This window comes from Pongo abelii, chromosome 9 (genome assembly GCF_028885655.2).
Source record: "Pongo abelii isolate AG06213 chromosome 9, NHGRI_mPonAbe1-v2.0_pri, whole genome shotgun sequence".
Classification (NCBI taxonomy): Eukaryota; Metazoa; Chordata; class Mammalia; order Primates; family Hominidae; genus Pongo; species Pongo abelii.
The window spans coordinates 126,009,364-126,023,095 of record NC_071994.2 but is presented as its reverse complement, the minus strand read 5'-3'; the positions used below and the strand labels follow the sequence as shown (position 1 = coordinate 126,023,095).

General features: G+C 41.1%; 1 protein-coding gene across 2 annotated transcripts in view; it reads right to left on the bottom strand.

Annotated features, from left to right (window-relative positions):
• Positions 1–250: 250 nt before the first annotated feature.
• The window catches only part of UBASH3B (ubiquitin associated and SH3 domain containing B), a 158,854-nt gene continuing 145,372 nt past the window's right edge, over positions 251–13,732 (bottom strand). For both annotated transcript variants that reach the window (XM_024255626.3, XM_024255627.3), the window contains exons 11-14: positions 13,384–13,528; positions 8,224–8,330; positions 6,560–6,669; positions 251–4,976 (exon numbers count right to left, since the gene is read on the bottom strand). In XM_024255626.3, coding sequence (XP_024111394.1) covers positions 4,839–4,976; positions 6,560–6,669; positions 8,224–8,330; positions 13,384–13,528 — 500 coding nt within the window. In that variant the 3' untranslated portion in view covers positions 251–4,838. The remainder of the gene's footprint in view (positions 4,977–6,559; positions 6,670–8,223; positions 8,331–13,383; positions 13,529–13,732) is intronic.

Here is a 13,732-nt window from a genome sequence, read left to right as displayed (position 1 = left end):
ATTTTCACACAGAGTGGGTGTTCAGCTACCCAGTCTGAATGGCATGGAGGCTTGATGCCTGGTCAGAAGGGTCCAGAGACACACAGTGCTGCTGGAGCATCCTCCCCTTCCATCAGCAGAAAGTGCCCTCTGGCCTTTTGAAACAGAATCACACTCTGAATGCACATTTATGAAATAATAATGAACAAAGTAACATCTGAAAACATGATAGGAAGAGACCACTCAGAATTTTAAATGACATTGCTCTGGATCAACTAAGAAGTTTGTTTTTATTAAATCATCTATGAACCATTTAATGGAGATGCTCCTGAAAGGTGCATCTGTAATTACAATGGTGCCATAGCTGTATCAACACGGGAGAGCTCTCAGCCAGGAAAGCACAAACGCCACGGAGAGTTTACAAAGAATTTGGCAATACAGGTAGGTGTGGTTTTCCTATAATTACAAATATTCTTCAAATAAATACACCTGAATCACATAGAAAAAAAAATACAATAGCCTTATAAATGAGAAAGAAACCAATACACCTCTCCAAAACAACAGGTTTAGAATGATCTGTGTATAACCAAAATGTCTTGGCATGGTGTTTCCATCTTGAGTGGCAATCAAAGAAAGAAGCAGTACATATTTCCCATTATACACATCTATCCTGTACAGAGTCCATGATAGTTGAACAGCTGCAAAATTCCAATTTGTTGTGTAATGGCAGCAAAGTGTAAAGTATTTGTAAGAACTGATTGTATATTAAGTTCGACTAGTCATCACTATAATTTTAAACCTACATACACCAATCCTACTATTATTTGTACTTAAAAATGAAGTTATTTCATCTGCATTTACAATCTTTTTCCCTTTTCCCTTGAATTTTCATTATAGCTAGTCACTTTCCGAGGAAAATTCAATAAGTTGAAGTATTAAAGAGAAGCAAATCCAATTTTAATGCTATGTTTAAAAATGAAAAGCATCTGCTATCACCTAACAAAATATCCCCCATCACCTTTGTAAAGTGAACATTAACCTGAATAGATGTTAAATCGCTCTTTACCCCACCCTCCTCCGCCTGTCTCATCTCTCCCCGCAATGCAGCCTTTTAGACTAGCGCCTCTTCTTTCTCACACGTGTGCTGGATTACAATTTAAATGCAAATAACCCTGCACCTCATTATCTAAGTTCATGCAGACTCAGTAACAGTTGCCTGTGCTGAAGCCTGTGAAATCAAACGGAGGTTCATCTGTATTCTAACACATGGATTACTTAGAGTAATTTCAAAAGAGCAATTCATCACTGCTTTGAAATTAAACACTGGACTTGCAGAGTGCCTAGGTTACGGAGGAATGCCTTCCTTTTACCACACAGGGAAGCCTTTCCACAAAGGCAATGAGATAGGAACTTCTCTTACTGTAGCTGTTCAATTAGTTCCCAACAACACTAGGTAATTGAAATAAGAGACTTCATTTTAATACGAATACAGCTAGTTGAGTGGAAAAGATACACTTATGGTAATGTTAAGCACAATGACAAGACAATCTATATGCATTCCAAATACCACTAACAAGGAAATTATCAACAATGATTTACCAAACAGACATCACTCCAGAAGGCATATTTTTTATTTTTTATTTTTTGCAAAATCATCTTTTAAATATAAGGTTACTTTAAAATAATTCTTTGGTTAAAGTATAATTAAAATAAAAAGTAGAAACTCCTCCAAGCCTTTCACTACAGAGTGAAAAATACCCCCCTCTTTCAGCCATCAGATGGCCATTTAATCAGCCATTCAGATTCTATGAATCTAAATGTAATGGAAAACACTGTAATCTGAACTCCATACTGGGGTGAAGCAATAAGCTCCTAGCTACCAATGCAGTGTTGGTGAGGAGAGCCTGGGAAAATGAAACCCCCAGCTTATGCATTAAAATGTGCCAATTACTCTGGTCCATGGAGGAACAGATGCGGTATTTTAAAATCACAGGAAACAAAGTTCTATCTGTGAATAACACTGGGGCATTACCGGATTGATGTGGCACACTTGTAGAAGCAGGAAATGGTTTCAGGCTTTCAATCCCAGATTAAAACCTTTAGTTAATTTCATTTCACCTAGTTTATTTCAAATAACTTTCTACATTAAAACAAAATTCCTCTGTACAAGAAACCATTTGCTTCTTATCTGTCAATTCCTTCCTTCCCTTCCTTCCTTCTCCTCTCCCCATACATCATTGTTCTAATAAGCATCAGCTTCAGATCAAAAAGAACCAGCTGCAACTTCAGGTTATATATCATATTAGCCTATACTTTTTGGATGTATATGAAATTGAGTAATATAGTTGTCTGTTTCTTTTATTATACATAGATTCCACATGATTTCCAAGTAATTTCTCAGTTGCAGTGCAAGTTTAGTTTTTTAAATAGGTAAGTGTGCAAGGGGAATTTAATGTGAATTCAGATCTTTTGGGCCATTTTGACAAGCAATTTGAAATAATGAAATTGAAATGAAAGCAGACAAATACACTCTTTCTTGTTTTCCACCTGAATTATTCGGAAAATTATTTCAGATCTCTATCTCCTTTTGCTTATATAGACCATTGCCTAAGGCAGTGTCCATATTGAACTAAGAACAATGGATTGTAGCCCAGTCAGACAGATTTATCAGTTCATCATACGACTAAGATAAGCTAGGAGATGGAGTGAATAACCTATTCCAGACTCTATTTCATACATTACAGATACTGCCCAGAACACAGTGCTACAGTTTCAAGGTCAGGCGTTCAAGCATTATTCTGAGCACTCAATGCCCATGAAAACTTGTGGTGAGTCTGTTAAAGATTATAGATGTGATTGAACAGTGGATTCACTTCATTAAAAATAGCAGAAGAATGAATGGTAGAGCCATTACATTAGTTGTAATGTGACTTTTCTTTTAAGACCTTTATTGGGAATATTCCCCCCAGCATTTTATATTAACATATCACCACAGGGTTATTTCCATACGCAGAAGCTGGGTCAGTATTTGTGCAATGCTAGAAGAAACCATGATTTGTTTCTCAAAATGTAAAATACATGACATATTTTTCTAAGTGACCTAAAAAAAATACAACTATGGGCCAGGTGTGGTGGCTCACACCTGTAATCCTAGCACTTTGGGAGACAGAGGCAGGAGGATCGCTTGAGCCCAGGAGTTCAAGACCAGTCTAAGCATTATAGTGAGACCCTGTCTCTAAAAACAAAACAAAATAACTATAATCCTTTTGCTGATTAACATATATAGCCAGCATCCTTTCATGTCCTCTTCTTTCTAGGGGTTATCAAGTTGTAGTTTCAAATGCAAGCATAGATCTATTTTTATATACCTTACGTTTTATGCATCTGAGTTTTGAAACACAGTCAATGTTACTGCAACATATAAAGATTCATTTTACACTAACTAATGTCTCTTTAAAGGGCTGGCATTTCACTTTGCATACATCTTCTACAGAGTGAACTATACCATAGGAGACCATCATCTGTGGCCATCAACAGTCAGATAGTCATACAATTAAACAGATATTGATAACTGATGATTTGGTTTGATTGTCATTTATTTTTCTTTTAAATAAACTCCCTCTAAATGCAGGAAGTAAGTATACTGAGAAACCACAGAACGTGGCTCTCCAAGTTTCCTCAAGTAGCCCTACCTATGTATTTTAAATTATCATAGAAAAACAAACAAAACGACAGCACAAGTAGCAGTGCAGCCATGACTGTCATCATTTATATTAGTTCCCTGACTTACTATACATCCCTGGTATAATTGATGCTTCTGTGGATGTTCCATTATGGTTGACATGTACTGTAAGTGTACAACAACCTGACCCTTGGTATGGTTTGCAAACATGTCCATATTGCACAGAATGAACTTCTTGCTGCAAATAATATATCTAACATACATCCTTTCAAAATGTAACATCCTTAACTAGTTAACATAGTCTAGAGTCTAGGGGCAAAGACAAGCAAATATTGATGATTTAGAAATGCAGTAGCACATTAGGCTACAACATGGTTAATTCCAAGTCACTTCATATTTTGCAAGTTCTTTGTTCCTATGATTGAATACTTCAAACATTTATCTTATCTTTCCTCCTGAGTAGCCAAAAGTGCTTTGGAGAGCAGAAGTGCTTTGTCTCCCCATTTCACAGAAGCAAGGGGGGGATAGGGCTGTAGCAAGAAGGGCCAGCTGCTCTAGAGAAAATGTGGCAGTACCAGAGTAAATGTTAGCATCCTTAAGCGGGTTTCTTCAGCCAGCAACACTGCTGTATGGGAGCTAGTGACGGTAGGATTGCATGTGTAACCTAAGAACAACTCTCTTCAGGGCATGTTTTCTAATAATCTTAAAAGGATTCCTCAGCTTGGCTCTACCTAACTGGAAAATGGAGATTAAAAAAAAAAAATTCCATCCCCAAGCTGCCCTTTCAATGCTCCCCCAGCTGGTCTGGGCACACTCCTTCCTCTTGCACCCCTTAGAGCGGGCCAGCAGCTCCCTCTGGGAGGAATGAGGCCCCTTAGCTGTGCATACCCAGAGGGAACGAAACATTCTCTTCTGTAGCAGGTGCCCCGATTTAGGAAGACAATTCTCCAAAGCCTTGTGAGCTAGGCAAGAGTCCAGAGAGAACACATTTTTTTCCTCTGAATCAAGTCTTTCTCTCATTTATACAGTCTCATCTTAAGAACTTTAAGTGTGAAAGGAAATATGCTAAATTATTCTGAGCTGTCCACTTAGAATGTGGTGTGGATTTTCCCACTGTTTTTAAACACACAAAAAGACACACTCCAAAAGGCCTTTCCTTCTCGTTCACTGGTGTGGTTTATTCTTGAAGCAAGGTCTCTCTCCAGTTGAAGCCCCCAGTTGGTCCATGGGTAAGAGGAAGGATTGGTGGATCTGTCAGCTGCCATATTCCAGTTTCTCCTAATTCTTCACAGGAACAAAATCCCAGATATGGGATCTGAAGTAAGAGTCGTAAAGAAAGGGGATATTAGGAGATAGGTTTAATGCTTTAACTTTTACCTAGATACAAAGATATTCATGTGGCCCTAGAGAATTGCAGTCAGAAATGGACAGTGGCTTTGTAGAAATGCATTCCCTTCAAAAATTGATAAATAAAATAAAATGGATAAAACTGGTAACTTAGAGAGAAGAGTATTTACATTGCAAGAGGATTCATCAGAAGAATCCACTAAATGGTGACCTCCCCTAAAGTAATTAAGTCATTGTTCATAGATTGCTGCTTAATTGGGTGACAGAAAAAGAGGACCAAAATACATAAGGCTACAATGCCAGGAGTTAATTCCCAACTGCAAGTTAAGTTAAAAAGGCAGCTCAAGGCCGGGCACAGTGGTTCACGCCTGTAATCCCAGTAATTTGGGAGGCTGAGGTGGGTGGATCACTTGAGGTCAAGAGTTCGAGACCAGCCTGGCCAACATGACAAACCTCGTCTATACTAAAAATACAAAAAATTAGCTGGGCGTGGTGGCATGTGCCTGTAATCCCAGCTACTTGGGAGACTGAATCAGGAGAATCGCTTGAATCCAGGAGGCAGAGGTTACAGTGAGACGAGATTGTGCCACTGCGCTCCAGCCTGGGTGACAGAGCAAGGCTCTGTCTAAAAAAAAAAAAAAAAAAAAAAAAAGAAAAAGACAGCTCAAACCTCAAACATTTCTGAAATTATACTTGGACCCAATGGAAAAGATTTTTCAATTTTAAAAAATTCATTTCACCCGTTTTTTTTTTCTCCTTACGGGTCTCTGTAACATTCAAAGCTGAAGCTGTGCTCTCCTTCACTTCAGTTGTCACAGCAATTTTAAAACTTATTTTTGTCTGTGTCCAGAGCTGCATTTACAAACAAGACAAAATTCTCTGTCTTCCAGCACTTACAAATGAGGACAGATGCATAAATAAACTTTTCAAAAATGTGAAAAAAAATTGCAATTGAGTTTGAACCAGGTTCTCTGGTGGCAGAGAAAGGAAATACGTAATTCGCCTGAAGGGAAGTGTGTGGGAGGCAGCTGACCAGAAAACCTCTCCCACAGGCACAGAAAGGAAGACTCCAGATGTGTGGGTCAGCCTCATGGGTTTTCTGTCTTGCTGTCTTGTTTCTGGCTTTGCCTTTTAGCCTCCTCATTTGAAACTGCTGCATGACTCGGCCTACCTTCAAGGACCTGTGTTTGAGTTAAGCTTTCAGATGCTGTCTTTTGGACTGACCTCTATTGATCCAACCCAATCCCTCAGGGAAATTCAGAGAAGGTCCCTCAGAGAAATCCAGACAATTTGCTTATAATTCCTAGCTGTTTCCTACATTTTAGCTCTTAGAAGCTAGAACTAGCTCTAATACATTGTTTTTCTAACACAAGGCTTAATAAAGTGCCCTGCACAGAGTATCACTCAATACATCTTGGTTGAGAGAATCAATAAATGAATATTCCCAGCTCAGCATAAACACATGCTTCAAAGAATTTGGTAATCAGCCAGTCACTGTACTGACTTCAAACTACTACCCATCACAGACCCCAAAGTGCAAGAATGAATTACCTTTCGGACCATTTGTACGAAGTCCTTGGAGTTCTGAGGTGACAGGCCCTGAAGCTGGCAGGTGCACGCTTCAAGGGAAGATGCGTGGGCCACAATCAGGATGTTATTTCCTGGGGGAAAATGGCAAGGTACGGGAAGACTGTCTCTATAAAGACACGGAAACTTTGCAAATACTGGAAGCTAACTAAATGCTCTGCAGGGGAGCAAACACACTCAAGAAGACAATTTGCATAAGCAATATTTTGAAAGTGCTTTGTTATTGATAAGGCAGCTTAATTTTTTTTAAGAAAACATTTTATCTTAAAATAGTTACAGATTTATGGGGCTGGGTGTGGTGGCTCATCCCTGTAATCCCAGTACTTTTGACAGAATGAGGAGGGAGGACCACTTGAGCTCAGGAGTTTGAGACCAGCCTGAGCAACATAGTGAGACCCTGTCCCTATAGAAAATTTTTTAAAAGTTAGCTGGGTGTGGTGGCCTGTGCCTGTAGTCCCAGCTACTTGGGAGGCTGATGTGGGAGGATCACTTGAGCCCAGGAGATTGAGGCTATAGTGCGCCATGATTGCATCACTGCACTCCAGCCTGAGTGACAGGAGCAAGACCCTGTCTCAAAAATAATAATAATAATTATGGATTTATGGGGGGGTTACATACATATACATACATACCAACAAGGTCCCATGAACCCTTCATCCCATCCCCCTCCAATGGTACCATCTTACATAACTATGGTACAGTATCAAACCCACGACATGGACACTGGTACAATACACACGGCGTATTCAGATTTTAGCAGGTGTGCAAGAAGTTGTTTGTGTGTATGTGACGATACAGTTCATGCAATTCTATCATATGTGTAGCTTTGTGTAACACCATGACAATCAAGATACAGAACTGTTGTATGTCCATAGGTCTCTCTGTGCTACTCCTTCTAATATAGTTTTAAATGTTCCCACTGTAGAACTGTGAGCGCTTGAGACTTTCTGGTTGATAGAACATGTTGTGTACCTTTATGGTAGTGAGTGGCTAATCAATGAAAACTGGAAAGTGGGAATCATCCATAATACTATTGCTCATGGCTGTCTACTGTTTGAATATAAGTATTTTAACTTAAAAAAAAAAGAGATGAAGGGAATGTCCATACTTTTTTTGCAATCTGCCTTTTTCACTAAAAAATTTACAGTGAACAGTCTTACATATTAAATATTTGAGCTCAATATTTAGAAAATTCAATAGCAAACACACTTGAGCCTTATAGAACACTGCTCTTGGTTGGTGATAGCAGGGAAGGTCTGTGTGTTTGTGTAGGTGTGCTGTGTGTAGGTGTGCATGCTGCTGGATCAATTATAGGCAAAACAGTGGCATGCTAGAGCTTTTGGAAATTATAAGAGGGAATCTCTTTCACAGGGTGCAAGAAGAAGAGCTATAATGCAGAATTTAAGTTACTAAGAATAGTAACTAAGTCTGGTATAAACCCCTGGAATATCTACCATTTTAGGAACTCAGAGAATATTACAAATTTAATGTAAAAGTATCTGGAAGAAAATCTGGAAATACATTTCTTTGGTTAGCCAAAGCAAGTTGAAACATCTTAAATAGCCTATTAACCATTATAGAGAAATAATCACGTATGTAAAGATGGAGTTCAGAATAATACCACTTACCTTTACTTTTACATTCACTTATTATTTCTTTTGTTACTTGGAAACTTCTACTGATATAAGTATCATAGGATTCTGAAACAACTAATTTGCTGACTGGAATGTGAGGTCTGTAATAGAAAAATGAACAAAGGAAATGAAAACATTTTGATCCTGGGACAAAGGAAGATATCGCTCTAAACTTTTATTTCAAGGCCTTTCTAAAGATCCCATAGATCTGCGTGTTTATCCATTTCCCTAGAAAGGAGAAAGGTACAGGGAAGGGCATTTCCACTATATGAACATGGAGTGGAAATGTACAGAAATAACAGCTATGTGTATGGCATCACAGTGACCAGGTGAAAAATGAGACATTCAGTGCATGTTTCACTCACGGGATAACATATAAGCCATTGATTGATGGTCCTAGTCACATAGTAATACAAAACAAAGCAGAGATGGAACCCTTAACCTATTTAGATCAGCAGGGATTTCCCAGACCTCTCTTCAAGAGCTGCAAGGATAGGTTTTAAAAGCAGATATTAGGTCCATCTGATTCTTTGCAAGTTTATAAAATTTCACCAGTCTTTTCCCTTAATTCTCTCTTATTTTGAACACAGACCATACACTTGGCACAAGGAGAAGTGCAGAGCATAAAGATGAAGATCACTCAATTTCTGTGTTGGAGAAGTTCTCTGCCTGTGGATGGGGTGAAGAGGTTATTGATGTAAATGACAATTACTATACAATCTACAAAGGCATGTGATACTGTGTGTCCCCCACCGGCCTGGGGGCCTGGCTGTGTCCCCCACCCAAATCTCATCTTGAATTTCCACATGTTGTGGCAGGGACTTGGTGGGAGATAATTGAATCATGGGGGCGGGTCTTTCCTGTGCTGTTCTCGTGATAGTGAGTAAGTCTCATGAGATCTGATGGTTTTATTGTTTTTAATTTTTGTTTATTTATTTTGTTGTTGTTGTTGTTATTTTTGAGATGGAGTTTCACTCTTGTTGCCCAGGCTGGAGTGCAATGGCTTGATCTCGACTCACCGCAACTTCTGCCTCCTGGGTTCAAGCAATTTTCCTGCCTCAGCCTCCCAAGTAGCTGGGATTAGACGCATGCGCCACCACGCCCTGCTAATTTTGTATTTTTTTTAGTAGAGACAGGGTTTCACCATGTTGGCCAGGCTGGTCTTGAACTCCTAACCTCAGATGATCCGCCCACCTCGGCCTCCCAAAGTGCTGGGATTACAGGCGTAAGCCACTGCACCTGGCCAATCCGATGCTTTTAAAAAGGGGAGTTCCCTGCACAAGCTCTCTCTTTGCCTGCTGCAATCCATGTTAAGACGTGACTTGCTTCTCCTTGCCTTCCGCCATGATTGTGAGGCTTCTCCAGTCACATGTAACTATAAGTCCAGTTAAACCTCTTTCTTTTGTAAATTGCCCAGTCCCAGGTATGTCTTTGTCAGCAGCGTGAAAACAAACTAACACAGCATGGAAGAGGATGATCAAAGCTAGGCTTCCTGTCCTGGTGCCCCTGCATGTCTTCAAACCCAGTCGCCAATGCCCTTGGGGCCCGCCTCTGCCTGCCTCCACCCCTGCTTAACTATGTAGAGTTTCTATGTTGTTTCTGGTCCACAAGATGTTTATCTTGTTTTCGGGGTACAACTATGTCATTTCAATTTTCTTATTTTGTCAATTTTCATATTTTGTCTTTCACTGCTGGGTGTTTAGTGCCTAGTGGAGGTGTGGTAAGTTCTCAAAATGAATTCACATGGCCTCTTGATCAGAATATACTATTACCATTACTATTAGCACTGAAAATATTTACTGAGGTTCCCATATGTGTCAGGCTCTGTACAAGGGTCCTGCTTGCATTCCTTCGGTCTAATCCTCCCAGCAATGCTTTCATAAATGCTGTTTATGGATGACAAAACAGAAGCTCAGAAAGGCTGCAGCTGACTTGCCTATGCTAACACCATTAGCAACTCTTAGAATCTGGATTTGAATCTGAGTCTGGGGTCTGGCCTGTGAGCCTATCCTCCACACAGAGCTTCTGACAGTGCCCTTGTTAAGCCTGGCGTTCTGTGCACACCGGCTGCCTGTCCAGAGAGGAAGGATGCCGTTCCACTTGAAGGAAACTTGCCCGTATCCTGCATTCTCTCAGCATGCCTGTTTCTCCTAGGAAACAGCCTTCTGAGTCTCCCAACACCCTGGGGGATAGGTAGAGATCTGAATCACCACTTGTTGGGGCTGTACCTCACTGTTGTGGAGCAAGCTCTTTCTCCTCTTTTTCTCTCCCCATCCCCACCTCTCACCCAGTTCCATCACCATTTATGTCACCTCATCTCCCAGGCCCATCCCCTCCCACAGTGACAAAAGGCCACTTTGTATGGCCCAGGCAGTCATTTCAAGGGTGAGACCACGTAACGTGTGAGATTTCTGTAGGTGAAGAGCGGGATACATGCTGGGATCTGGTTCGTCCTGATCAGTTCTTGCCTATGGCTTCTCCCAGCACCTTAAAGTGGAGCCTGTGAATGACTCCAGTGTCTGGAGCCCTGATGGGCTTGGCCTGAGTCAAAGCTTCCTCACCCCTGTCAGCAGGTCGCGTCATGCCGCTAGCCACACCTGCAGGCCCTGTACTATCCTCAGAGTCAGGTGGCCTTCCCCCAACCCACTCAACCTGGAATATGGTGCTCTGGAAGTCAGGTGGCATCCCCGAAACTGTATCCTCCCCCATATACTCTCTGCTCCCCACCTTGCTGTGGTCCAGGTTGTAAGCACAGGCCTCTGCTTTGAGCCTCACACCGAAGTTTGATTTGTTTCCCCTCTAACACTCCAGATCCATGCCCTCCCCCAGTCCCCTGCCCTCTGAATCAGGGCTTTGTTCTGAAGCCCCATCCAGCTGGTGTGGATTTTGTTTTTTCTGCCTTGCTCCTCTGGCCCAGCTCCTTGAGGCTGGGGTTGTTTTCAACCCCCCAGGCCCTGGGCTGGTCTTGCTGCCTGTGGATGATGCTTCAATATTAGTCACCAGCTTGGTTAGCTTCCCTAACTCAGCTTTCAGTCCCACCTCCCTCCTGTTCTCTTCCTACCCCTGTTGCAAGGTGAGAGGGCTCTTTTAGCAGAGCCTGCCTGACTCACACTACCCCGGCTCTCAGGGCTTGCCCTTCTGCCTGTCACCATGTGTCTTCAATCATCTGGGCACCACTTCCTTGCTTCCAAAGGATTGTCCATTTGGCATCATTAATTTCATAGGGAATTAAACTCCGGGGCTGAACCTTTCACATGCTTCAACTTTGGCTTTCTCAACTGATTTTTCAAATTAGAGGCTTCATCTCCTACCCAAATTCCCTTGCCAAACAGAAAATGGTTGAATTGAATTCTGATTTGCTGGGGAGGAAAAGGCAATCTGGAATAAGGACTGTGTCCTGATCCCCAAGCTCCTGGCATTCATCTTTCTGCTCACACTGCTGGTGGGGTGTGTATCTGAGTGTACATTGACAGGCTCAGGTAGGACGATTCTGGAGACCTTTGTAAGGCAGCTTGGGAGGCAATGGCAAAACACATCTAGAGGAAATATAAAAGACATAGTTGACCCAAATTGGTCTGGGTGGGGCTGGTGGTAAATGATGAAAGTCACTTAACTAATGTTGGTGGGAACTCCCCCTCTTTCCAGGCCAAAGGGATGCTGGCTGTTGCATGGGGACAACAATTTATTGCTAATTCCCTGCAAAGAACAGAAAAACAGTGGCCAGAGAGGGGATAGGACAAAATGTGAAGTGTATTCATGGGGGATCCTGTTGATTGATCTAATTTTATTTTTGAGGAATGCTAATTCCTTTAAGACAAGCAGCAACAGCACATAACTAGTTAATGGGGTTATCTGAGGTCTTATTTGCTGAGCAGAAAAAATGAGTATGGAAAAAGAAAATATTCTCTATTACTTTAGCCAGAAATGCACATTGCTTTATTTGTGGTTTGGGTCAGTATTTGAAATGAAAGGTCAACAGATATCACATAAGAAAGTTCTGCTTATATTGAAGACTTGTTACAAACTCTGCCTTAAGAAATATGAACTTAATTCCCCATTATAATGGTTGTGATTATCTGTTCCTTCTCAAAGAGATTTTTACGAATACCTGAGTAGACTTTTGATAGTTAAGGTAACTATATTATTATTAATTCTTTTTTTTTTTTTTTTTTGAGACAGAGTCTCACTCTGTCACCAGGCTGGAGTGCAGTGGCGTGATCTCGGCTCACTGCAACCTCCACCTCCTGGATGCAAGCGATTCTCCTGCCTCAGCCTCCTGAGTAGCTGGGACTATAGGCGTGCGCCACCATGCCCAGCTAATTTTTGTATTTTTAGTAGAGACAGGGTTTCACCATGTTGGCGAGGCTGGTCTTGATCTCCTGACCTCACAATCCGCCTGCCTCGGCCTCCCAGAGTGCTGGGATTATAGGCATGAGCCACCGCGCCCGGCCCTGTTATTAATTCTTTATTGTGTGCATGCGGATTATTCACCTGTAAGCAATCTACAAACACTTTTTAAAATCCCAGCACAGTCGGGTCTAATGGAAAAAGGAAAGAAACAGGAATGAGATGACTGTACAGCAGATTGCATGGTGCTGGATATGTGGAAAATGATGAATAAAGTTTATTATTATTATTGTTATGTGTGGTCACTAAATGTGTAAATACCTTTAGGCAAGTTATCTGAACTCTCTCATATATAAAAATGGTTTACCTACATTCTGGGGATATAGCAATAATAAACAAAGATAATACAGAGATTTAAAAATGCTTTGAAAAATTAAACGTAGAAACTGTAAGACAAGACATCATCATCTCCCTTATTGCTCCAATCTTCTCAACTGCATCATCATTAGCTCGTGCTTATTGCTGGAAGGCAAAATGGGTTTATTACACTGAAATAGGTAATAATAAAGTCAGAAAAATCCAACACGGGGGTGAGGCTGGAGAATCTAATCCACACTAATGCCAAATATGAAAAAAATGCTGGCTTTTCTCCAGTTTTGATTTCTAAAATCGTAGCTCGTTTTCCACCACTATGGACAACTGCCTGTAGGTGATGTCCGGCCCTGGCTCCTTCATGAACCTGGCCTAGTGCTAGTGCAGAAAGCACTTCCACACTGGCCTCAGTAAGCAGCAGTTTCCGAGGCTTACCTGTAGGTTGTATCAACACTCAGGTTGGCTGCAGCTAACTCTGATGGAGGTATCCATGCAGGTAATGTGCTCCCAGCAACCCATTTTGTCCACTCAAATAAGCCGGGCTCTACACGGATCTTCAAGTGATTTTCTTGTTGTAAACCTTAGGGGTAAAATACAGTGATGATGAAGGAGGTGCCTGTATATTCTCAGGCCAAATTGTTATAAAAATTCTGATAAATCAGCTATTCTTTTTCCTACTGGCTGCTATATATAGCTAAACCGAAGTGGAAGCATGTGGATCTGGACAAGGTTTTTAATTTTTGTGCATAACTAACACATGAGTTTAATACTCCTGCCATACCCC